Source organism: Choloepus didactylus, chromosome 18, assembly GCF_015220235.1.
Source record: "Choloepus didactylus isolate mChoDid1 chromosome 18, mChoDid1.pri, whole genome shotgun sequence".
Lineage (NCBI taxonomy): Eukaryota > Metazoa > Chordata > Mammalia > Pilosa > Megalonychidae > Choloepus > Choloepus didactylus.
This window is the reverse complement of record NC_051324.1, coordinates 63,674,765-63,699,812: the sequence shown is the minus strand read 5'-3', so window position 1 is coordinate 63,699,812 and position 25,048 is coordinate 63,674,765. Positions and strand designations below refer to the sequence as shown.

The window sequence follows — 25,048 nt, the reverse complement described above, 5'->3', positions numbered from 1 at the left end:
ATCCACCAGAAAGCAGAGTGGGCTGATTTGAGAACAACAACTGAAAATGCTCTCAGTAATTATATTGGTAGTGTGGTAGTAGGACATCATTCTAAGGCTGTTGGGTGTGTAAAGTGGAATAGAGCAAATGACTAACAATGAAGTGGTCTAATTCTATCACCCCTATGTCCTTGAAACCGGGAGTCTTATTATGGAAGAAAGGAGATAAAGAGGTCTGGGCCAGGAAATTTACAGGATGAGTCTGGGATACCTTGTCTTTTAGATGACTATGAAACCGTTGAGAACTACCAGGTTGTTCTAGTTTGCTAATGCTGTGGAATGCAAAACACCAGAGATGGATTGGCTTTTATAAAAAGGGGGTTTATTTGGCTATACAGTTACAGTCTTAAGGCCATAAAGTATCCAAAGTAACACATCAGTAATCAGGTACCTTCACTGGAGGATGGCCAATGGCATCCGGAAAACCTCTGTTAGCTGGCAAGGCACGTGGCTGGCGTCTGCTCCAAAGTTCTGGTTTCAAAATGGCTTTCTCCCAGGACATTCCTCTCTAGCAAGCTTGCTCCTCTTCAAAATGTCACTCACAGCTGCACTCCATTCCATCTCTTTGAGTCAGCGTATTTATATGGTTCCACTGATCAAGGCCCACCCTGAATGGGTGGGGCCACACCTCCATGGGAGTATCCCACCAGAGTCACCACCCACAGCTGGGTGGGGCACATCTCCATGCAAACAACCTAATTCAAATGTTCCAACTTAATCCCCACTATTCTGTCTGCCCCACAAGATTGCATCAAAGAATATGTCTTTTTCTGGGGGACAAAATACATTCAAACCGGCACACAGGTTATGTAAAGAGGACTCAGCAGCCAACTTGAAAAGACTCACAGTGGTCAAAGTTGGCAAAATTGGGCTTCAATAAGGATAATTACTGTGATGAACTTGAAACTCATAAAATATATTTAAGTACTTCCATAGTAATATGTCCATAGTAATCTCAGAAAGAAAAATGTAACTGTTTACCTTTGGAGGATGATGAGATATCAATTCTTATTATGAAAATTCTTAAATAAAGGGGAAATAGCAGTATTTACCTTATATGAACTGTACTACTGGATGTCTAAATAGATGAAGGAAACATTGTTTTATAAAGATTTTCTACTAGTAAATGAAAAAGAAATGACAGAAATAGAATATTACCATTTTGAAACTTCCTTTGAATTAATGGATCTAGATAGTGAGCAACCATGACTACCAAATTTCAAGAAGAGAGATAATCAAAAATTATGAGCCTCGTAATGAAACAACATGCCACCATCTGTAGTCTTACCAAAATAGTTGAACCCGAGTCTGATCAAGCCTCTCAATACAGCTACCTGATTGTAGGAAATACAGAGAACGAAGGGGCATGTTGAATTGCACCTGAGTATGCACTCAACAAAATCCAGACTTGGGAAATTGAGCAAGTTAAATGACCTGGGTTATTCCAAAGATACATATTGAAGAAAAGAAAGGAATAGAAAAAAGATGTGGAGATTAAAGGAGACTTCAAATAAAAACTGGGCAAGGCTACACTACAGTGTTTGACGATGCATACTTGGATGAAGAAGTTACCAATCCAGGGGAAATAGTAATTCCTCCCCAGTAGGTTCAACAAAAGTCCCAGGACTAATGCTCACTGGCTCTGACAGTTTGACTCGGTTCACATGCCCACCCCCTGTTCTAATTACTCAAACCCCAAAATGCACAGGTCTCTTTGGCTCCATGTAGATTAAACTGTCATAGTTCCTGTCGCTGTCCCAGAGCCCTACATATGGAATCATTTTAATAATTTACTCTTTACCCAGACCTCAGTAACAGTTATCCATTTTTATTACATATCTTAGAATGAACAAAATCTCTTGAGAAAACACTATCCAAAATTATCAAATTTTATGCTGATTTTGGAAATTTGGCCATTTAGATACTGTCAATTGAAAATATATAATACCATATATATATATATATATTCCCATATTGAAAGTTATATATGCTATTTATATGTGTGTGTATATATATATACATACGTGTATATAACATTGTGAAAAGAAATACTCAGTATAATTAAGATTGTAGGTTTATTAAAAGATAACTTTAAATAGAAACAGCCATTTAATTTTATTTAACAACATATATACATGTAAATATGCATATATACATATGCTATGTATATATATTACTATATCTTATATATAATACCTATTTCAACATTGGATAGGCCTGTATCTACATGAGTTTAATAGCACGCATTGGTATTGCTATTATTTCAAATTAATTGTGCTCTAAATTATTAAATAGCTTTATTTGGAAAGGGATGATGTATTTGTGATTAAAAGTGATTGCCGTATACTGCTTCTGATTTTATCTAGCGTATTAGAAATCCACCCACCTGCTCTCTATTCTCCCCTTCTCTCTATTCTCCCCTTCTCAAAATGTGAGCCTCTTATTTAGTACTCAGAATGCCTTCAGTGAAGACATAACATCAAAGCAATTGAGTACAGCATTCTGTCTTATTAAATATTATTTTTTTGCACGTGGCAGGAAGAACAATCATGGGGTTGCCTAATGAAGAAAGCATGGATGAATTGGATTTGAACTATTCTATTGATGCAGTGAGAGTCATCTTTAATGACACTTTCTCATATCATCTGAAATTTTCTTGGGGACTTAGAATCCCCAAGATGAACGATCACAGAGACCATTCAGGTAAGTTTCCTATTAGAAAATTGTTTTTAATTTTGTTTGTGCTATTATGTCATTGGCCACAAGAGGGCATAGGTGATAGCAGAAGTGAATTGAACTAAACACACACAGATGCACACATAAACAACATATACTTTTAAAATTTTTATTGTTGTAACATATATACAACATAAAATTCCCCTTTTTAACCACTTTCAGGTATACAATTTAGTAGTATTATTCACAGTTATAATATTGTGCTACTATCACCACTCTCCATTACCAAAACTTCTACATCACCCAACCAGAAGCCTTGTACCATTATGCAACAACTCTCCATCCTCCCCAGCTCTCTGGCGCCTGGTAGCCTACTTTCTGTCTCTATAGATTTGCATATTATAGGTATTCCATATAAGTGGAATCATAGGATATTTGTTTTTTGTGTGTCTGGCTTATTTCCTTTCACATGATGTCTTCAGGTTTCATCCAGGTTGTAGTACGTATCACAACATCATTCCTTTTTATGGATGAGTAATATTCCATTGCATGGATATACTAGATTCTGTTTATCCATTTATCTGTGGACACTTAGGTTGTTTCCATCTTTTGGCCGTTGTGAATAATGCTGCTATGAAAATTGGTATACAAATATCTGTCTGAATCCCTGTTTTCAGTTCTTTTTAGTATATATATAGACGTGAGATTGCCAGGTCGTACGGTAATTCTATGTTGAACTGTAACGTCTATTCAAGTGCTTTGTCCTTTTTTAATTCAGGTTATTTGTCTTTTTTGTTGTTGAGTTGTAGCAGATTTTCAAAAATTCTGGATATTAAATCCTTGTCAGATATATGATTTGCAACTGTTTTCTCCCTTTCTGTTGATTGCTTTTCACTGTTTTGATAATGTCCTTTAATGTACAAAAGTTTTTTATTTTGATGAAATCCATTTTATCTATTTTTTCTTTGGTTTTTCGCGTTTTTGCTGTCCTATCTAGGAAATCATTGCCAAATCCAAGGTCATGAAAGTTTCCCCTATGTTTTCTTCTAAGAGTTTTATTGTTTTGGCCCTTATGTTTAGGTCCCTGATCTATTTTGAGTTAATTTTTGTATATGGCATGAAGTAGAGGTCTAATTTCATTCTTTTCCTTGTGGATATCTGGTTTTCCCAGGACCTTTTTGGTGGAATTCACCAGTGAAGACATTTGGACCTGGACTTTTCCTTACTGGGAGGTTTCTGATGACTGATTTGATCTTTTTCCTTATTATAATGCTGCTGTGTCAGTCTAGGTAAATTGTTTCTAGGACTTTGCCTATTTCATCTAGGCTGATTAGTTGGCATACATTTATTCATAGTATTCTCTTATAATCCTTTAATTTCTGTAAGATCAGTAGTAATGTCCCCACTTTCATTTCTGATGTTAGTTATTTGTATCTTCTTTCTCTTTTTTTCCTTGTCAGTCTAGTTGAAAATTCATCAATTTTATTTATCTTTTGAAATAACCAACTTTTGTTTTGTTGATTCTCTTGATTATTTTTCTATTTCATTTATTTTCACTCCAGTCTTTATTTTTCCTTCTTTCTACTTCCTTCTTTAAGCTTAGTTTGTTCTTCTCTTTCTAGTTACTCAAATGGGAAGTTGGCTATTGAATTGCAATCTTTTTAAAATGTCGGCATTTACAGCTATAAATTTCCCTCCAAACATGACCTGTGCTGCATCCCATAAACTTTTCCATGTTGTGTTTTCATTTTCATTCTTCTGTAAGAATTTTCTGGTTTCCATTTTTATTTATTCTTAGGCCCATTTGTTGTTTCAGAGTGTACTGTTTAATTTCCATGTATCTGTGAATTTTCCAGTTCTCCCTCTATTATTGATTTACAGCTTCATTCCATTGTGCTTAGAGAAGATGCTTTGTGTAATTTCAATCTTTTTAAATTCATTGAGACTTGTTTTGTGACCTAATATATGTTCTATCCTGGAGAATTATCCATGTGCACTTGAGAAGAATGTGTATTCTGCTTGGTTGGGTGGAGTGTTCTATATTTGTCTGTTAGGTCTAGTTAGTTTATAATATTTTTCAATTTATTTGTTTCCTTGTTTATCTTATGTCTAGATAATCTATTCATTATTGAAACTGGTTTATTGAAGGATCCAACTCTTATATAGAAATGTCTATTTCTTCCTTCAATTCTGCCAGTATTTGCTTCATATATTTTGGGGCTCTATTTTTAGGTGTGTATATATATATATATATATATGTATATATATGTATATATGTGTGTGTGTGTGTGTGTGTGTGTGTGTGTGTGTATAGTGTTATATCTTCCTGAATGATTGACCCTTTTAAAAATAAATAAGTCCTTCTTTGTCTCCTGTAATCCTTTTTTACTTAAAGTCTATTTTGTATGTTATTAGTATAGCCACCCAAGCTTTCTTTCAGTTACTAATGAAATTATTTTTCTCTCCTTTCACTTTCAACCTATTTGTGTCTTTAGATCTAAGGTGAGTCTCTTGTAGACAGCATTTGGTTGGATCATGCATTTTTATCCATTCTTCCAATCTCAGCATTTTTATTAGAGTATTTAATTCTTTTAATTACCAGTAAGGTAGGACTTAGTTCAGCCATTTTTGCTTTTTTCTCTTTTGACTATCTTAGATCTTTTATGCCACTCATTTCTTCTACTGCTGCCTTCTTGTGTGTAAAATTAATCTTTTGTAGTGAAACAGTTCAATTCTCTTCTCCTATTTCTGTATATTTTGAGATATTTTCTTTGTGGTTACTATGGGGTTTACATCTAATATCCTAAATCTAGCTTAAATTGATGCCAGTTTAATTTCAATTTCAAATTTCACAAGATCTTTTCCTTTTATGTTGTTCCTATCACAAATTAAATCTTTATATTTTGTGTATCCAATTACATAGAATATGATTATTTTTATACATTTGTGTTTTAGATCAAATAAGGAATAAAAAGTAGAGTTAAAAACCAAGGATACAATAATAATGGAATTTTAATTTACCCATATAATTACCTTTATTATGGATCTTTATTTCTTTATCAGCTTCAGGTTAAGTGTCCTTTCATTTCATCTTAAAGGATTCCCTTTAGCATTTCTAGTGGGCAGGTCTAGGGTAACAAAGTCCCTAAGCTTTTGTTTATCTGGGAATGTCTGAATTTCTCCCTCATTTTTTGAAAGACAGTATTGCTGGATATAGAATTCCTCGCTGACAGTTTTTTTTTTTTTTTCTTCACACTTTAAATATGTTTTCTCATTGCTTTCTGGCCCTTCTGATTTCTGATGAGATATATTTATGATTTTTGAACTGAAATGGATTCATTGTTACTATGTAAAACCTATATGCAGAAGTAAATGGTTTTATTAAGAAATTATACTGGCTATTATTCCCATGTTACTCTTAGAAAAGACTTCAAGTTCAGTAATTTCCAAACATTTAAAAATTTAGTGTTTTCTTGGCACAGCAGTAGAAAGAAAAGCTCAACAAAATATTCTTGACTATTGGAGAGAGTCATAATACTTAATGGGAAAATACAGGGCTAGTCTTAGAATTAAAAAGGCAATTCTGATGTGTTTTGGGGTGTGTCCTACAAAGCTCAACTGAGGACTCTTACCATACGCTATATTATTATGGACTTTGAGTCCATTTTGGAGCATTTGAACTTTTGATTTTTCCTATCACCAGAATTGCCTCATCCCATATTAATGGTTGTGATGTTCTTCTTTTCCTAAAGCTCATTGTCATCCAATGGATAAAAAAATCACATGTGAAGTTTCAAAGTTCTGGGAAAAAGGTTTTGTAGCTTTTCAAGCTGCCATTAATGCCGCTATTATAGAAGTGAGTATTAACTTGAAGAAACCTAATTGAATTGTAAGTTAAATTTTGATGGATGGTGATATAAATAAATTATCTTATTCTGTCATTTATTAGCTCCATTAATTTGGTAGAATATACTGAACAACTACTATAATCAAATCATTGTGTTACACTTTGGGGATCAGGAAATAAAAATAGAACTCAGTCACTTTTCTCTGGGGATACTGGGTAGTAGATATATACTTATAATGTCTTTAGGTTCTATCATGGAGTTATAAATGTTGTGGTAGGCAAGCACAAAAGCAGAAGCTTCTCTGCTGAGAACTATCAGGGAAGACTTACTAATTGAACAAACATTTCAGCAAGTCTTGAAGCATGAGTAGAATTTTGTCAAGTGAAGAATGTAAAGAGGGATGTTCTAAGGCATCAAGACAAAATCTGGAGCATTAAAAAAACTACAAGGACCCAGATCATACAGGGAGCATATTTTTTAATGTGGCATACACGTGACTTCTTATAATTAGGAAAAAAGCATAAGGTTATAATGAATCTAATAATAACCTCTTGTTCATTGATATCTGACCCTAGATCACAACAAATCATTCAGTGATGGAACAGCTGATGTCAGTTACTGGAATAAATATGAAGATATTACCTTTTGTTGCTCAAAGAGGAGTTACAACTGATTTTTTCATTTTCTTCTGCATTATTTCTTTTTCTGCATTCATATACTATCTGTCAATCAATGTTACACGAGAAAGACAACACATTAAGGCCTGGATGAGAATGATGGGACTTCGAGAGTCAGCCTTCTGGTAAATCACATGACTACAAACCGTCACCCTGAGTGAATAAACACAAAGACTTAGCTTATCCTGTACTCTTTGGAGCTAGAAACTAGCATTTTCTAACTTAATGCCTTCACAGAATGTTACATTATAATAAGTGAATGGAGTAGGTGGGTCTCCAGGCTTGATGACTGGGACTTTCCATACCTCTTATACTTTTAATTGAACAAAGCTGATGCTGTGGTTTCATCGACCAATACATGATGGTTCTCAGTCATTAGGTACCCTTGTGAATGAACTCAATTGTTTAAGATGTTGAGGTTTATGAGGTCCAATGAAATAAATGTTTCGGTGCTTTGTTAGAAATGACTATTGATTTTGACCCTATCTTAAATGGGGCATCTTTTTGTTTTGTGACATTGAGGGTGAAAAAAGCTTTAAGGATAACACTTTCCACAGTGGGGAGAACAGAGCAGCGTAGTCAGGGCCAACCCTGGCGGGCAGGACGCCCTGTGTCTCCACGTCAGCGCTTAGCACCTACCTCCTTGCACAAGTGTCTTAGTATCTTTAAACATTAGTTTACTTTTCTGTAAAACATTGATAGAAATATCTATCTGTCATTGGTCATGAGGATTAAAGAAGAAAATGTATATAATGTTCTTTACATGGTCCTTAAGAAAAAGTTAACAGTCAATAACTGTTGGCAGCTAATAGAACTTTGGGAAGTATTATGGCAGGAGAGGACAGTAGATTGATGAGTTTAGTCAAGAGATGTATTAGAGACATGTAGCGGTAAAATGGCTTGAATCTTGCCTTTTACACACTGTGAATATTATTCTCAGTTTTAAACAAGACATGTAGAATATATAGAATAGTTCTAGGCATATGCTACATTGTCTTTAAAAGAATGTCAGAGACTGTTGAGTTGCATTGCGGACCACACATTTTTAGTGTTGCCAATATAGCACTAAATCTATTTCCCTCCTTCAAAGAGCTCAACAGACTGAGCATGGGACTGGAGAAGATGGATTTCTGGTTTTGTTTAGAATGGGAGTTTTTTCAGGCACCCTCTTTGTACTGTGTAACTCAATGCAGAAGAAAAATTGGGTCACTGTATTTTTTTTAAAAAAAGCAATGGAAATCTACAGAGTCAGAGAAGAGTAACCAATATGATTTTTAAAAATGAAAAGAAAATAAATCCATTGAGGGTTTTTTTTTAGTTTTTATTGAAATATTTCTATGAATGAATGAGATAGTACCAATGAAAAAGAGCACTGAATGCTGATGCCTATTTTCCCACCCACTTGTTTTATGGCTCCCAAATTCCTATTCTGGAAACCTCTACAAATTACATTTATTATGTCACCCAGTTTATTTTCCTTCATATTCGGCAACTAGCACCCATTTTACCTGTTTACTTATTTATTACTCTCGCCACAACACCCCCCCTCCAAAAAAAAAAAAAAAAAAAAAAAAAAGATTCTCCAAGGGAAGCTTTCTGATTTATTAGCTTTTTATATACCTTTCATCCTTGACACAAAGTAAGCTTCACTTCACAAGTGAGTGAAGTCACACTGCTGACCTCACAAGTCACAAGTCACATTGCTGAATAAATGAACGAATAAAGAGAAGAAGTAACAGCACCCTGAACTCATGTTTTGTTCTATGCTAGGCTCTCCTGGGGTTTGATGTATGCTGGCTTCATCTTTATTGTGGCCACTTTAATGACTATTATTGTAAAATCTACCCAAGTTGTCATCTTCACTGGCTTCATGGTGATCTTCACTCTCTTTTTCTTCTATGGCCTGTCTTTGGTGAGTTGGTGAATTTAATTCTTTCCCTTTCTCTGTCTCTCTCCATGTGGGCTCTTTCCCATAGAAACTTGCCATTCCTTTGTCACTGAGATAAGACCTTGGTCATGCCTCTTCTATTCCATTTGCAGTATTTGCCCGAGGCAGTATCTAGGGTTGAAAAAACTACATGAAATATACTTTTATATATTTTATGCTACTGATGATTCTCAGGATTACATACCAGCCCAAGTTTTCTCCCCTCTCAGGTAACTTTAGCTTTCCTGATGAGTGTGTTGATAAAGAAACCTTTCCTTACTGGCTTGGTCGTCTTTCTCCTTATTGTCTTTTGGGGGAGTCTGGGATTCGCTGCATTGTACAGACATCTTCCTGCATTTTTGGAATGGACCTTGTGTCTCCTCAGCCCCTTTGCCTTCACTGCTGGAGTGGCCCAGGTGAGAGTCGATGTGAATGTTTCATTTGTTACAAAACGTTCAAAACAGGTTTCCTCTTAATAATTCTTGTTAGACGTTCTAACCATCAAAATTCACACTCACTGTTGCAAAGATCAACACTTAAGAGATAGTAAAAGTTTTAATTTTTCTCTCTCAGCACAATTAATTTTTTAAGTCACTTCATTATTGATGTGGATCAGTTTCTACTTTTAATGGTTATCCCAATAAACATTTGTCTGATCTCAAACAAGATTCTTAATAGTAACACAAACATTTGAAAACCAGGAATTATGTAGAAATGACTTAAAATTAGCCAGTTCTATAATTTATCATTTTCTTCTTACATGAAACTGACTCTCTTTGCAGAAAAATTAATTCTGGTCATGACGTCTTCACTACACGATACTAAATTTAAGGATATGTTACATATAAACTCCTTGCACTTTACTAAAGTTCACTAAGAAGGTATTCTTCTGTCTTTTCCCCACCTACTGAAGTATTTTTTCTTCTCCGTGTTTTTACTCTTAATTGGTGGTCCAGCTGGAATGGCCTCCTTTGTTCCCATCCTAAGCTTGATGAAATCCTAGAGGAGGTCCGGCTCAAATATCTCCTTCCCTAATTTTTTACTTCCTCCTAGAGAACTTACCTGCCTCTGTGTGCCTTAGCACTCAGTGCCTACCTGCATTTTGGTACTTCCACATTGCCTTGTGGCTAGATGGTTTCATTGTTATGTCTTCCAGTAGACCTGAGGTCTCCAAAGATAGGAATTGTGGCTTATTTATCTTTTGCATCCCAAGAGTCTAACAAAAATAAGTGTAATAATTCTTAATATTAATCTATCTATTTTTCCCCCAGCTTATACATTTGGACTATGACATGAATTCTAACATCCTTGTAGACTCTTCAAAGAATCCATACCTAATAATCGCAACTCTTTTCATGTTGGTGTTTGATGCCCTTCTCTATTTGGTATTGACATTATATTTTGACCGAATTTTGCCCAGTAAGTAACAGCATGCTTGTAATTCAACACAATTTCATTAATTGCATTCTTTTAAAGTAACTGTCTGTTATGTGTTGAATATAAATTATTTACTCATTTTTCCAAAATTCAAAGATAGCTTAATGGTATTCTGTGCTTTGTTTATAGAATCATTCGTTAAGACTTTGCTCTATTATAACACTTCAGTTTCTTTCTTTTTAAAAACAGACACTGCAAGAGATTATTGATTATTATGTGGTTAATGTTTGCATCAGAGCTAGATGAAGATTAGCTAATACTTGATCTTGGGAATCTCTGAGTGCTTCCTCATCTATCTCACTTGATAGGTAATATTAAGTAAAGGCAAGGTCTTTACCTGTGCATCTCTGGGGTTTGACTTTTACCTTTTAGTAAATACTAAATGACACATGAATGTCAGGGAAAAGGAAGAAGGAGAAAAGGGGAGATGTTACAAAAGAAGAGATCTTTCAATTAACAGATTGTGTTTCTGAGAGAACCAATACAGAATAATGGCTCTCTGTGCCTCTAGAGTAAGAAATCTTATGTTGGAATATTAACTATCAAAATTGTGGCTATATTCTTTACAAATTAATAGAGCACTTATGTTTTCCTTATTTTTTATTTTCCAATTTTATTTCAGTAACAGAATTTTGTGTTATTACTGCTTCTTTTTTTTTTACTACATCTTTTTTATCTTCTGATTTATTACGTTATCTTACATCCATTTTTAAATAGTTAGGCATTGCTGATTTGACATATTTCAGATTTTTGATAGATTTTGGTCAGATTAAGTATGCTCTATTTCTAGGTTGGTAAGAAATTTTTTATTAGCATTTGTGAATATTGAATTTTATCAAATTATATTTTATATTGGTAAACATAATGGCATGTTTTTTGTTAATCTGTTAATGTGATAAATTCTATTGGTGGAATAAATTCCATTTGGTTATTATATGTCAAATATATAAAACACTGTTGGAGTTTACTTGTTATTACTCTATTTAAATTTTACAACTATATACATATGAGAGATTGGTCTAAACATTTTTTTCTTAAAACATTTGTATATTGTCTTCATGCCAGCTTTGCTCTGATCTCAAAATATGAAGTGGGTTGCTTTTTTGGCTTCATTCTCATGCTTCCTAAGGAGAAGTTTGGTGATTTCCTCCATTCTGACTTAATAAGGTTCATATTCCAACTCACATCTGCCATTAGAGGTGGCGATTCTGAGCTTTGAACTTGCTGGCACTGCTAGCCACATTCCAGGACTTCCAGAAGCTGGCTCTGTTTTCACTTCTGCCTGTGGGCAGGAAATTCACTCTGGACTTGACTTCTAGTGGTCAGGACCTGAGTCCAACCTGGGTAGGCTGTAGGCTTCTGACTCTTGACTTCATGTCCCTCCAAGATATGGTATGACAATTTGGATCATTAATTCAGATGTGTACTAAATGTAACTTCATGTTTTTAATATAGCTTGATGTCTATTTGAGCCCTACCCCCTTTCTCCAATGGTCACATCTAACTCTGAAGATTTACGTTGTGTCATGATACCCTTTGTGTGTGTATGTGTGTGTGTGTGTGTGTGTGTGTGGCTAGAGATGGGGATTGGATGCCTGCTGTCCTATATTATGACACTGGTTATACCTATTACAGTAGAAATGGAGTAATGAACAACCAGAATAGTTCAATTACTCCCTGCTGTCATCTTTCCTGTTGAGGAAAATTATACTTGGACAGAAGGTCATAGTGAGTATAAATTTAGGGTTGATATATGTAAGGTTGATAATAGCAGGATGCCTGGTTACTCTAAATGAGATTATGTTGCACTGTCAACACATCTTTAAAATGCAAGTGATTTTAAGTAATTGAGGGAAAGGTCAGTGAACTATTAGTAATCTCTGAGGAAACATGGATATCAGAAGAGTTGTTAAAGATGAAATCACAAAAGTACCCTCTGCCTTTTGAGATAGAAGACAGAAATATTTCAACAGATATGACTTGCTGAGTTTTAAAATGGTTCTGGCTGAAGTTTTACAAAAAGTTGGAAATAATTTATTAAATGAAAAGTCTAATAAGTGGTAGCTAGCTTGAGTTCACTAGGAAAAATTATTTTAGAAAACCTCATATCAATTTTGACAGGGTACTGAATTGCGTGATCAGAAAAAATGATAGATGTGGTTTATCTGTACTTCAATAAAGCATGTGAAAATGAAAGTCATTTCTGTAACCTTAAAGACAAGAAAGAGACACAAATGGCTATTAAGTAACATCATATTTTTGAAAAAATTCAAAATACATTCCCAGAGGATAGCAGCATGTTAACAAGGACTGGGGAGAAATCTGTTCTCTTCCTGGGGGAGCTTTCACAGGACAAATGGATTAGTGACAGAAGGAGTAGATTTTGTCTTATTATGAGGTGGTTGCTCCTTAAGTGGAAGACCACAAAACTTATATTTTGGACTCTTGGGAATGATATGTTCTCTATCAATGTAAATTTACGATGTTGTATAGGGCATTCATATTATATATAAAGCTCTGTTTAGATTAATTCTGAAGCTCCTTTTGACTCTGAATTTCTAAAATTTTATACTAGATCGTGTGATAATGGGAAACACTTAATTTAGATGGTTTACTGAAATATTACAGGTCTTTTTGAAATGAATTTCACACATAAGTAGATAATTAGGTAGATAATTCAGAGGAGATGGAATTCTCTAAACCATTGTAGTTGTAAATCTGGATTCATCCACTTATTAGCACAGGAAAACATTTTAAAACCAATCTCTATATTTTTCCTCCTTCTTGTTGAAAATGATGAGACCAGCAATACGTATTTGGTAGAATTAACCTATTTCATCCACATATGTCTCTACTCTTCCAGAGAATCTTTATCTCCAAGGATGCTTTCATGGTTCTTTAGTTTTCTCTCTTCCTTGGCACAATCTCATAAACTCTGTCTTTGTAACCAGTGCTTCTCCTCCCTTGTCATTGTTGTGCCATTTGGCACCCACGCCTTTGACTGAAACTCTGAGACTGATAATGCAGGGGAGTCTTTCCTCAAAAACTTCTCTAATGAGACCCAAACCCTCTTTTTCTGGAAGATATGCGTGTGTTAGGAAAGCATTGCTAATAAGATAACTCGACTATGCCTTTTCCCTTTATTTGTTTCAGTATTTTCTAAAATATTCACTTAATGCAAAATAAATTCTAGAATTTCCAACCATTTGTTGTTGATTGGTAGTCTTTTTTGAATCTTTGTATGTAACTTTCCTTATTTCCCTTTTTTAGAACATCAGCCTCTAGGAAAGGGAATACATCATTTATAAGATTCAATAGAATGATCTGGCCTTTCAGGTGGTGAGATGCTGGGCAAATTCTTAAGCCTTTTGGTGTCCTTTGCATTATCTTTATAGTGACAATAATTGTGCCTACTGACCTCGTATTATCTTTAAAAGAATAAAATGAGAGATTGTGAAAATATTTTGCAGTATAGTCTACAGTCTAACATGCTACACAAATGTAATGATTCCATATCCTGTCTTTCCTACCTTTTCACTACATCCTTTTTCAAATATTGTCTTTTTTACTTCAAAATATAGTTATTTTTTCTGAGTAATCCCTTTCAAAATAGGCATATGAATACTAATTTGTATCCTGCTTTTCTTTCTTGCCTTTGAAACACTCAGTAATCAATCAGTTAACTGATTATGCATAGATCTAACCATATTTTTACCTCTCTGGAAAAATACACATGAGCTACTTCCCAAAATAAGTAAATATGAAATTTTATAGAGTGATTAAAATCTTCCATCAGCAGGAAAACTACCTCCGTATATGTAAGTAGCATACATGAATGTAAACTCAGGGAAGTGTTTAATCAATCATCCTTATTCTTTAGTGGAAACTTCCGTAGCTCACACATATTCCATTTTCTCTGTCACTTATAATCATTTCCTAATTCTTTTTCTATGCTATTCCTGCTAAGACTAATGCTTATCAAAGCCATGTCTATAATGATAAGAATTATCACAAGGAAGCCCTTCTTTGCTCCTTCATTAATATATATTTGCCCTATTTCTTCCATTTTCTAGTAGTTGGGCTTAATTTTGATGTCTCCTGTTCCAGGTTGTCTGGGATACTTTTTGCTGTAGATTCATCAGTCATTTATTAGCTTTTTAAAATGTTGCCAACATATGCCACAATGTTTATTTCTCGACACGGTCAGCAACTCTGGGAAATGCATTTAACTCTGGCCAAACTGAAGTTAAAATTGCTCTGAATATTAGATTTAAATTCCTCCAGAAACACTTGACTAAACTTTGAGGAGTCTGTGTTTAGTTAAAAATGGTTTGTACTTCTCATACGAGAAACATCATATTAGATGGTAACATCTCAGCTATTTTTTCCTCACTTTTCTCTATTTGTCAAAAGCATATTAAAACAGTGATAAGGTGATGACATGTGCTCAAGTTAACATCAAAGGGCATTGCTATGCTGCATGAGAGTGATTCTACTCTTAAAGTGGTGACTGACCCAATATCTAATTGTCTCCTGCTCACGTAGCTGAATATGGACATCAGCGTTCTCCCTGGTTTTTCCTGAAGTCCTCTTTTTGGTTTCAACACCAAGATCATGTGGCCCTTGAGAATGAAATAGATTCTGAGCCTTCACTGAATGACTCTTTTGAACCAATGTCTCCAGAATTCCATGGGAAAGAAGCCATCAGGTAATAAATTACATGGAGGCACAAATAGAGAACAGGTCAGAGACCAAGGATTTTATCAGGCAAAACACTAATGCAAGCAGTGATCTACTTCTGTAACCCTTTGGACCCACCTACACCCAGGCTGCTACACTTGTGAAAGGCTGCACTCATGCTTAGTGACACTGCTTGCTCACATTGTCAGAGTTTACATTTATTAATATATTATGTCATAGCAGCTACCATCAATGAATAAATCATCTTCATATTTCCATTTTCCTCATTATCTCTCATTTCTCCTTTTTATACTTTGATTCCCCTGCCACTCCCTCCCTCTTTGTGATAGATTCTGCCATCTTCTCCCCTGTTATTCTCACCCCTTTTTCTGCAATTCACCTTGTCCCTCTTGTCTTTCGTTCCTGGCTAATAAGACGAGGAAGCAGAGGCAGATGGTGCAGAAAAAAGGAGAAAGGCATCCCAGAGAGATGGGAAGGACACATGAGTAGTTAGAGCTGCTAGTGTCAGCTTATTTTCTCTCTGAGATGGTATTCATGTTTCATTCAATACTGGTTTCTTAAATTTCCAAACAACTAGAAAATCCTAAATTCCCTAGATCTTTGTTCAAATTTTGCCCATCACTCAATGTTGTGCTTTTCTCACCCCTCAATGAAATCTTTCCAGATCCACCTCTTCCACCATCTATTTTAGCTGATGTACATCTGTGACCCATACAGCCTCTAAATATTTAGCTCCAAAGACCATGCATTCAGCATTTTGATCAACCCAGAGAGCAAGGAGGAGGGTACCAAAGATTTGTGAATCATAGGTAATAAGACTATCCCTGTGCTCTAGGAAAATTATCTCTAGTAACTGTTGGAGGCATTGGAGGCAGAGAGCCTCAGGTGGGTGACTGTTGGGATGGTCTAGGCAACCCAAGGCTGCCTGTCCTGCTTCATTGCCAAGGCCTGCCCTGTGTCCAGTGGCCCAACACATGAATGATTTAAAGCTCTCCCTCACTCTATCCCATAGGACAAGCCTGCTGGGCTCACAATCACCACTCATTATAGAGGCAGAAGAATGAAATGTTGATTGAGATGCATTATTGCACTGACCAGGAAGTAGATTCTGTCTAATGTGGAGTCTACTGCCTCAACACTAAGGATAAATTCCATTAAAACCTATGGAGAAAGCCATCGTTTCTATTGCTTAGATGGAAGGAAGGAATAAAGCCAATATCCATTATTGTCTTTAAAAAAAGAGATGGGGAAACAGAGACTAGGAGAAGCCAAGAAACTTGTCTGAGGTCAAATGTTTTAGGATGAGAGGCAGAGTGTGCACCCACATGTGCTCAACTCCAAAGCCATTCCACCTTCCTTCCCATCCTCTTCGTAGTTATGCCCATAATTAACTGGCTTATCAACTGCTTGGCTGGTCTGTGGTAACATGTAAGAAAATAATGCAGATAAAATGCTTAGCACAGAACCTGGCTTATTGTAGACCTTCAGTATATTTTAAATCTTTTCCCCCATAATCATTCATTTCTTTGACTTCCTCCTCTCTCATTATCCTTGAAGGTTTGTTACATTACAGGCATATGTGTTTTGCACATCTTATCTTATTTCTTCCACAAATCATCCTTCTGGGGTAGTTAAGATTATCATCCCCATTTTACTGCTCAAGAACTGAAGGCACTGAGTTTGGGGTACGCAGAACTTGGAATCAGAGCTAGTGAGTGGCATACTGGGACGTGACCAAGACTGTACTGACTCCAAACCCTTAATCTTTCTGTTCTGGCAGGCTGCTTCTCTTCTTTTCTCTTCCACAGTATCTTCTAACCCTTAATATCATCTCCTGATTTTTCCTTATGCAGTCATTTATCACAATCCTCATAGTGTTATATTTCCATGAGCTAACTGCTGCCTGGGTAGCAGAACCTGTTCAGATGATGATGATCAGGGACGCTGCTTCTAATGAAATGCCCTGATGCCTCTGCCCATCATCTGTGCCCCCAGGTTTTCTCATAACTTCAAAGACTTGCCTTACCCATCCTCTGTCCACCTGCACAATTTCTTCAAAACTTTTTCCTCTTTTTTTCAGAATCAAAAATCTTAAAATGGAATATAAAGGAAAGCATGAAAAAGTGGAAGCGCTGAAAGGTAATAAAAGAACCCTGTATTTTACATGGCTATTTGATTTAGTGACTATGCTTCACTGTAGCAAGATCTTGTAAGACTTAAGAACAGATTTTACAGATAATATGCCTGTCCTTTATTTGAATTCATTGTTTTCATACAAGTAAAACCTATATAACAATTTCAGAAAATTGGGTGTACCATTTAGAATTTTATGTATTTGAAGATATATGATAGCTTCATGAAATTCTTTATTTTTTGCTAAATAAACTCTTTAATCCTAATTTATTTATTATATATTATATACGTATTATGTAGTCCAACTTTCTTTTATGATAACTGCTTTTGTCCAAAACTTGCTAACCACATAATAATGTCATTGGTCGTGCTATAGTTATAAAGTGTGTTTCATATGAGATACAATTTTAAAAGAAAGAGCTTGAGATGGATTTTATATTGCTAGCCAAATATATTAATACTATAAGAATTTTTTAAATCAGAGAATGTGAAGTTAATATGTAAGGTCTCAGTATAATTTTATTTTTTAAAAATATATACCAGGTCTGGTATTTGACATATATGAGGGACAGATCACTGCCCTCCTTGGTCACAGTGGAGCTGGAAAAACCACGCTGTTAAACATCCTCAGCGGGCTGTCAGTCCCAACGTCAGGTGAGACGATGATTATCCAAAGGCTAAGGAAAAGGAATCAATTGTCCATTTATATTTTGCTAACTATTAGTCACACCCAGATATTTAACAGAAACATTTCACAAGTTTCTTTAAGTTATTTTTAATAAAATTATGCTCTATTTATTCGGGAATGTGCTGCTTGTGATTAAAATATTTCATGACAATTAACTTTAGGCTTATTTAGTTACTAACTGGTGTTCCCACTGGAACAGGTGTTCTCGTAAACATTACTTTCAAGTTTTTAATTAGGAAAATACATTAGAATGAATCTAGTGATTGACATTCATTGTTTTACATTTTAAAGTATCTTAAATGAGGCATGACACATTATCCTGATGCTAACTCTCTACCTTCTGCTTGTAGGTTCCGTCACCATCTATAATCACACACTTTCAGAAATGGCTGGCCAAGATAATATCAGCAGACTCACAGGAGTCTGTCCACAATCCAATGTGCAATTTGGCTTTCTCACTGTGAGAGAAAATCTCAGGCTGTTTGCAAAAATAAGGGGGATTATGCCACAAGAAGTGGAGCAGGAGGTACATGAACGTGTTAGAGATTACACAGCCATGAAAATGAAATTGTTCATCTAGCAAATTTAAATGTAGTCAAGTTAAATTATTTCTACACAACATATGTCTAAAGGTTAGGTAAAAGGGTCTTTGTAAAGAATAGAAAAATGATAGTGTTTTTTAGATAAACATTTTGGGTTTTGGTCTAAATATTCTTTATTTGGTTAGGTACAACGAGTTTTACTGGACTTAGAAATGGAAAATATTCAAGACATCCTTGCTCAAAATTTAAGTGGTGGACAAAAAAGGAAACTAACCTTTGGGATTGCCATTTTAGGAGATCCTCAGGTAAGCAGGATTAAAATTACTGATGAGATCACAAGAAGACTATGACATTATTTTATATCAAACACATTGCAAATGATAAATGTAAGAGAACTTTTACAGCAAAATATTAAGTATTAAGGTATATGTCCCAAATCCTTTTAGAAACATATTGCTGTTAAAAAGAACCTTGCCTAAAAGGGTAAAATTCTTTTGTGTGCGTTTGCCTGCTGTGTAGGTTTTGCTATTGGATGAACCAACTGCTGGATTAGATCCCTTTTCACGACACAAAGTATGGAACCTTCTGAAAGAGAGAAAATCAGATCGAGTAATTCTCTTCAGTACCCAGTTCATGGATGAAGCTGACATCCTGGCTGGTAATTCTTAGTTTCCTTTCACGTGTCTTAATGAGGAATTAGGGACATGTGTGGACTATGACAAGATATACCCATAGCTATATCTCACAGGTGTGTGTGATGAGCCAAGACAGGCTGATATTGCTCCTTCCCATTTGAGTGTCTGCATCCCAGAATACTTTACTCCATGGCAGTATTCTGATCCCATCACAAAACAGTTCATAACTGTAAAATATATAACATACTCATATTTTATTCAGCATAGATGTCAGTGAACTTGACACAATTAGATCCTTTGATGCATGATAACTTTTCTAAATATACTAGAAAATAAACTAACATAATTTAATCATGTTAGTTTTGGGATGATGAAGAAAGTGATTTCCATGTGACTAGAATTAGCATTTATCTATTTTATTGGCTCTTGCTCCTAAATATATTATTTATTAATGAATTCAATTTATCTTTTAAAAATAGTGAAGTAATAACACCATAATGTGATTTCTTTTTGGTTCTTTTCTCTTAGATAGGAAGGTGTTTATATCAAGTGGGAAGCTGAAGTGTGCAGGTTCCTCTCTATTCCTAAAGAAGAAATGGGGCATCGGCTACCACTTAAGGTAAACCCTTTAATGTTGGAGACATATTAGAACATGTTAGAAATATTGGGGACATGCGATATCAGTATTAATCTATCAAAGTAGGCTACAGAACTAGTAAGTTCATTTCAACAGAATTGTGCTAAAACTAAGCCACAACTGCTGGCTGTTTTAGCCAGAATGTAGGATATGTGGGCTCATAGGCATTGAGAATAAAAAGATGATTAACATAGGTTTAAATAAAAGTTTTGGAAGATATTTTCGCAATGTGTTACTTACTAAGAGTAGTTTACTGATAGTGCAGCTCTTTCTCCTATCAGACCTCAGATGCTTATTTGTGTTTACCTTGACAATTTCAGTCAAGGTAAACACAAGTAAACAGGGAAACTTAGGTCTCCCTGACTTTATTCTCGCCATCATTCCATTCTTTTCGTTCTCCTTCTATTTCTGATAATTATTATTGTCTTTATTAAATAATTTTCCTATCACTTATTAAGTATTGGTTATGTTTTAGGTATTTGCTAAGACATTTACATATAGAATATGCATATTATTGTATTTTATCTCCCATATAACTCTAAGAAGAAGGTATAACTATCCTTCTTTGGCAAGTAAGGATACAACATGAGAGAGAGATTTAATAATCTGCCCACTTGTACATAATTTGTAAGTGATAGAGTCTTTGAACCAAGATTACAGGTATGGTGTGGAATGCTTCATGTCCTTCCCATTAAAGTATTAATATTTCTAAAACCATAATTTAAATTGCATCACCCCAGTGGTTAAATGGATCTCCTCATTATTATTTAGAGTGCATAAACTGCCCAAAGCTGCCATTCCATCCTTATTGCTGGTTACAAACCAACAGAATCATTACCCTCCACCTAAACAACAGCTCACTGTTCTCTAGGTATGTTCCATAGTTTGTTCTCCTGTTTATGCTTGAAGTAGGGCTTCTATCTGTCATGTCTTCCCCAACTCCACTTAACCATATTCAAATATCATTCATTCTTCAAGGTCTTTTTTGAATGTCTTCTCCTCAGTGAGCTCCCTCTTCTCTGCAATTCTGAACACACGCTTTTGAATTGTTGTCTTAAGCAACATAATTAACTTCTTTGATTCTAAGTAACTTCGTTTATGAAATGGGGGTAATAATATCTACTTTATAGTTAAGGCAAGACACATTGAATGAGTGAGTACATGGCAAGGTGACAACTGCTTAACTGATTTCACTCAACTTCCCACTCTCTCACATCTATAATATGCTGCTTTATATTACAGTTATGTTATAAACTCCATCAGGGAAGGGATTGTATCCTTCTCATTTGGTATCCTTGATGGTGCGTATCTCAGGGCCTTATAAGCACTGAATAGTTTTTTCTAAGATTGTTTTTTTTGGGGGGCTTATGCCTTTGTTATCATTTGTGATGCTCTCATGACTTCACCACCTCAGTAAATTTCAATGGATCTGACTAATAATGGGGTTTCTAAAATTCAGTAATTTCTTGAAGAATTTATATGTTCTCATCAAGAAGGCAGATCAACCTTGACTTGAATAAATTTGGGACAAAGAGTGATTAAAAAATATCTAACATTTATTGAAGATAAGCTTAGTGTAAGGCTCTGTGCTAACTCTACGTACTCTATTTTAGTCCATCTTTAGAGATTCTGTGAGAGCTGGCTATTATTTCATCACACAGATGAGGAAACTGATGCTCAGAGACTCTAATAAGCCACTTGCCTGAAACGTGGGAACTAGATCAGCCTGACATTAAGCCAACGTTCTTAATGATTGTACCAAATTGCTTTCATTTTTACATTACCATGTTCAAGTCCTAGTTCTTGCAGTACTTAGTTCTTCCTGCAAGGGGAGAATTCAAGGTTGAGTTTCTGAATAGATAGAAACAAAACTGGGTGTAGGACTACAACCCACCCCTCACCCTAGCCAAGCTCTGGCTGATATCTCTCCTCTCCAGAGAACAATGCCCTGGTCACCTTATCTGTCTCTCAGGATCCCTTACAATAGCTTCTCTGTCACATCATTTAGATTTTAAAGTGTGGACGACTGTATTCGTATTTTTATGTCTTACTTCTTCCAGTAGATTATGCATTTTTCATCTCATAAATATTAATGAAATGATAAGAACATACCACATACTTAGAGAATTATTTTTAGAGATAATGTTGAATAAAAATAACTTTTATTCTGTTTTTAAAATGTCAGTTTGCACCTGAATGATATGTGTGATCCAGAGAGCATAACGTCACTCATTAAACAGCATATCCCTGATGCCAAATTAACAGTTCAAAGTGAAGGAAATCTCGTATATATTTTGCCTTTGGAAAGGACAAACAAATTTCCAGGTAACAGAGGCAGAGACTACAGAATGCTTTGGGAATCATGTCACTGGCAGTAGCAGTGGTAATAAGAATAAGAGCTAATGTGTAAATGCTTGCTGAATGCATGGCGTTCTGCATTGAAGTATATAGTATTTCCCAAGGTCAGCTCTAATATTAGACTCTGATATTATCTTCACATCACTTCTGAGCAAACTGAGGCATGAATACATAAAATATTGTTGAAGTCACAAAATGTGCAATTAAGAGCTACAGAATAATATCAAGCTAAAATTAGGAATATTGGGAAATTTTTCTCAAGAGTGCAGTCAGGGCAGGAAGAGGTCTGTGCAAACAGTGGCAGAGTACTGAAGGGGAGCTAAAGGAAGGGTTCACAGTATGTAGGCTGGTTGATAAACACTGTGACATAATGTATAATCTAAGTATCTAATGGCTGACTTGCATGCTGCCAGACATTCTAGGATTCACAACTTTTGTGTATGGCAAACCCAAAAGGCTTAAGGACCACTGCCCTTACCATTTTTCTATTGTGTCCCCTAATGTGCCCTTTCATTTCCCAAGAGTTTGAGGTAAATTGCTTTTTCAAGTGTAGCTTATAAAAACATGTTTACTTTATTGAGTTTAAGGAATTTGCCAACTTTTAATGGAGGAGAGAGAGGAAGAACAAAGTTACATACATATTTTGTACTTCCATTTGATTTAGATATATTTTTTATTACAGAAAGTTGTATAGTACCTAATTATATCTGTAAACATTAGTTCTTTTGCATTTGTTACAATAGTTGCCTAACAATTATCTCTGACATGAAAATACAAATCTCTATTCTCTGGAAAACACTTGTTAATTAATGGGAGCTTGGAACTAAACAGACTCCAAAATCTAACAGAATTAAAAATTTTAAAACAAGCTGCATAAAATATTTTTAAAACCACATATATAGTTTTCTAAGAATGGAAAAATAAATATTCAGATTTTATATTCAAGAAGACATGGGAACTAACACACTGTATAAATAGTTTTAGAAATAAGAGGACATGTATAATGGACTTTTGTTTTTTTATGAATGCATTTAGGTTATCACAAATATTTCCTATTGTTTAAAAAGTATAGTTATTACTTTTGTTACAAAGTACTTTATTTTGATCTATTTTTATTTGTACTTTCAGACCTTTACAGGGATCTTGATAGATGTTCTAACCAGGGCATTGAGAATTATGGTGTTTCCATGACAACTTTGAATGAGGTGTTCCTGAAGCTAGAAGGAAAATCAGCTCTTGATGAATCAGGTAAAACAAAACAACAATTTGAATTTTATCTTTCTGTGCAGTATTTTATCTTGAAAATACTCTGACTGATGCTACATGCCCTTGAGGTGCTGTGATTCAGGCCAGTCTTGGGAGAACTTGGAGCAGAGAAGGAACGTGTCACCGTCCTTTCTCCCCGCGTCTGCCATTGCTGCGCTCCCATCTTGGATTCCTTATTTTGTACCATGCATCTTACTGAGCATATGGAATACAGCAGTGTGCAAGACTAAGTCCTCATGGAGCATACAATAAATATATAGTAGTACTTAAACTGAGTGCTGTAGAGAAATCAGAAATCTAAGTGGACAATTATTTTTCTTGTAGCATTTTGATGATATCTGCTGTCAGTGAAATGCTATGCCTTGGAAAGTCTCTGTCTTCTTTTTCTGATTGCTTCTAAAGTATTTCCTTGTTTCTGGTTTATTAAATATTATTGTGGTTACTCTTTACTGTTCTCTTTATTTTCATTTTGTCATTTTATGTGTGTTTTTTTAATAAAGTAGGGCTTTTTTTTTTTTACCCCCTTTCCTTCTTTTTTCTACCATTGAAGTTTTATTATTAACATCTTTTTTCAGTGGCTACACCTAACTTTTAATGTGTATATAGCTTTCTAATGAGATTGGAGTGAACCAACTTCTCTAGGCTTCTCTTCCAAAAGCAGTATCTTTTTTCTTGTGTTTATCCATGGTTGTATTACAACTATTGCCTCTACTATTTTCTTGTTTTTGGGAGATAAATCTGTACTTACTAACTCACCTATTAAGATCAGAAATAGTAAAATGGTTTATCTCTTGGAATGAAAAAAAATTTCTTCACTGTCTAAATACAACTTTCATCGATATGCCTAGAAGGAATTAAGTCTTTTAAAGCTACAGACCCAGGACTTTTTTTCAGAAAAACAAGATTTTCTTCTATTATGTCATTATCTTTACTTCTTTCCCATTTCTTTGGTAGTAGCTATAATAATGCTGTGATTTAGACTACTTGTATCTTTGCCCAGGACTCTCTAGCTCTGACATTCTTGGGTGAAAAAGATGATCATAGGAAAAGCTAAATAATGTATACCTAATGTATAATATGTATACATGTATAAATGATGTATACTAATCTGATTTTGGGTTTTACAGATATTGGAATTTGGGGACAGTTACAAAATGATGGAGCAAAAGACATGGGTCGCCTTGTTGAGCTGGAACAGGTTTTGTCTTCCCTGGATGAAACAAGGACAGCAGTGAGCAGCATGGCTCTTTGGAGGCTGCAGTTGAGTGCAATAGCAAAAGTTCGCTACCTAAAGTTAAAGAAGGAAAGAAAGAGCCTGATGGCAGTGTGAGTATTAGAGTCATTCAGATTTATTTGGTCAGTACACTCAAAATAAATTCAAGAAAGCAAAACATAAAACTCAGATAAAGTCAATTCCAACAATTATATATGGCATTTTAAATAGATAAACCAATTTTTATTGCATAGGTTAATATATAGTTAAA

General features: G+C 35.0%; 1 protein-coding gene across 8 annotated transcripts in view; it reads left to right on the top strand.

Moving 5' to 3' along the window:
• ABCA9 (ATP binding cassette subfamily A member 9) overlaps window positions 1-25,048 on the top strand; it is a 62,989-nt gene that overhangs the window by 8,913 nt on the left and 29,028 nt on the right. For 7 of the 8 annotated variants that reach the window (XR_005212737.1, XR_005212738.1, XM_037809504.1 and 4 more), the window contains 16 exons: window positions 2,578-2,742; window positions 6,468-6,571; window positions 7,139-7,365; window positions 9,011-9,152; window positions 9,398-9,583; window positions 10,439-10,586; window positions 15,150-15,312; window positions 17,386-17,444; window positions 17,982-18,092; window positions 18,477-18,652; window positions 18,854-18,973; window positions 19,188-19,326; window positions 19,832-19,922; window positions 22,126-22,265; window positions 23,427-23,546; window positions 24,692-24,890. Coding sequence is in view for 6 of the 8 variants with exons in the window: in XM_037809504.1 (XP_037665432.1) it covers window positions 2,578-2,742; window positions 6,468-6,571; window positions 7,139-7,365; window positions 9,011-9,152; window positions 9,398-9,583; window positions 10,439-10,586; window positions 15,150-15,312; window positions 17,386-17,444; window positions 17,982-18,092; window positions 18,477-18,652; window positions 18,854-18,973; window positions 19,188-19,326; window positions 19,832-19,922; window positions 22,126-22,265; window positions 23,427-23,546; window positions 24,692-24,890 (2,290 nt within the window). In the remaining 2 variants the exon portion in view is untranslated. Of the gene's footprint in view, window positions 1-2,577; window positions 2,743-6,467; window positions 6,572-7,138; window positions 7,366-9,010; window positions 9,153-9,397; window positions 9,584-10,438; window positions 10,587-15,149; window positions 15,313-17,385; window positions 17,445-17,981; window positions 18,093-18,476; window positions 18,653-18,853; window positions 18,974-19,187; window positions 19,327-19,831; window positions 19,923-22,125; window positions 22,266-23,426; window positions 23,547-24,691; window positions 24,891-25,048 lie in introns of those variants that run through there. The other variant, XM_037809508.1, reaches the window with a different exon arrangement.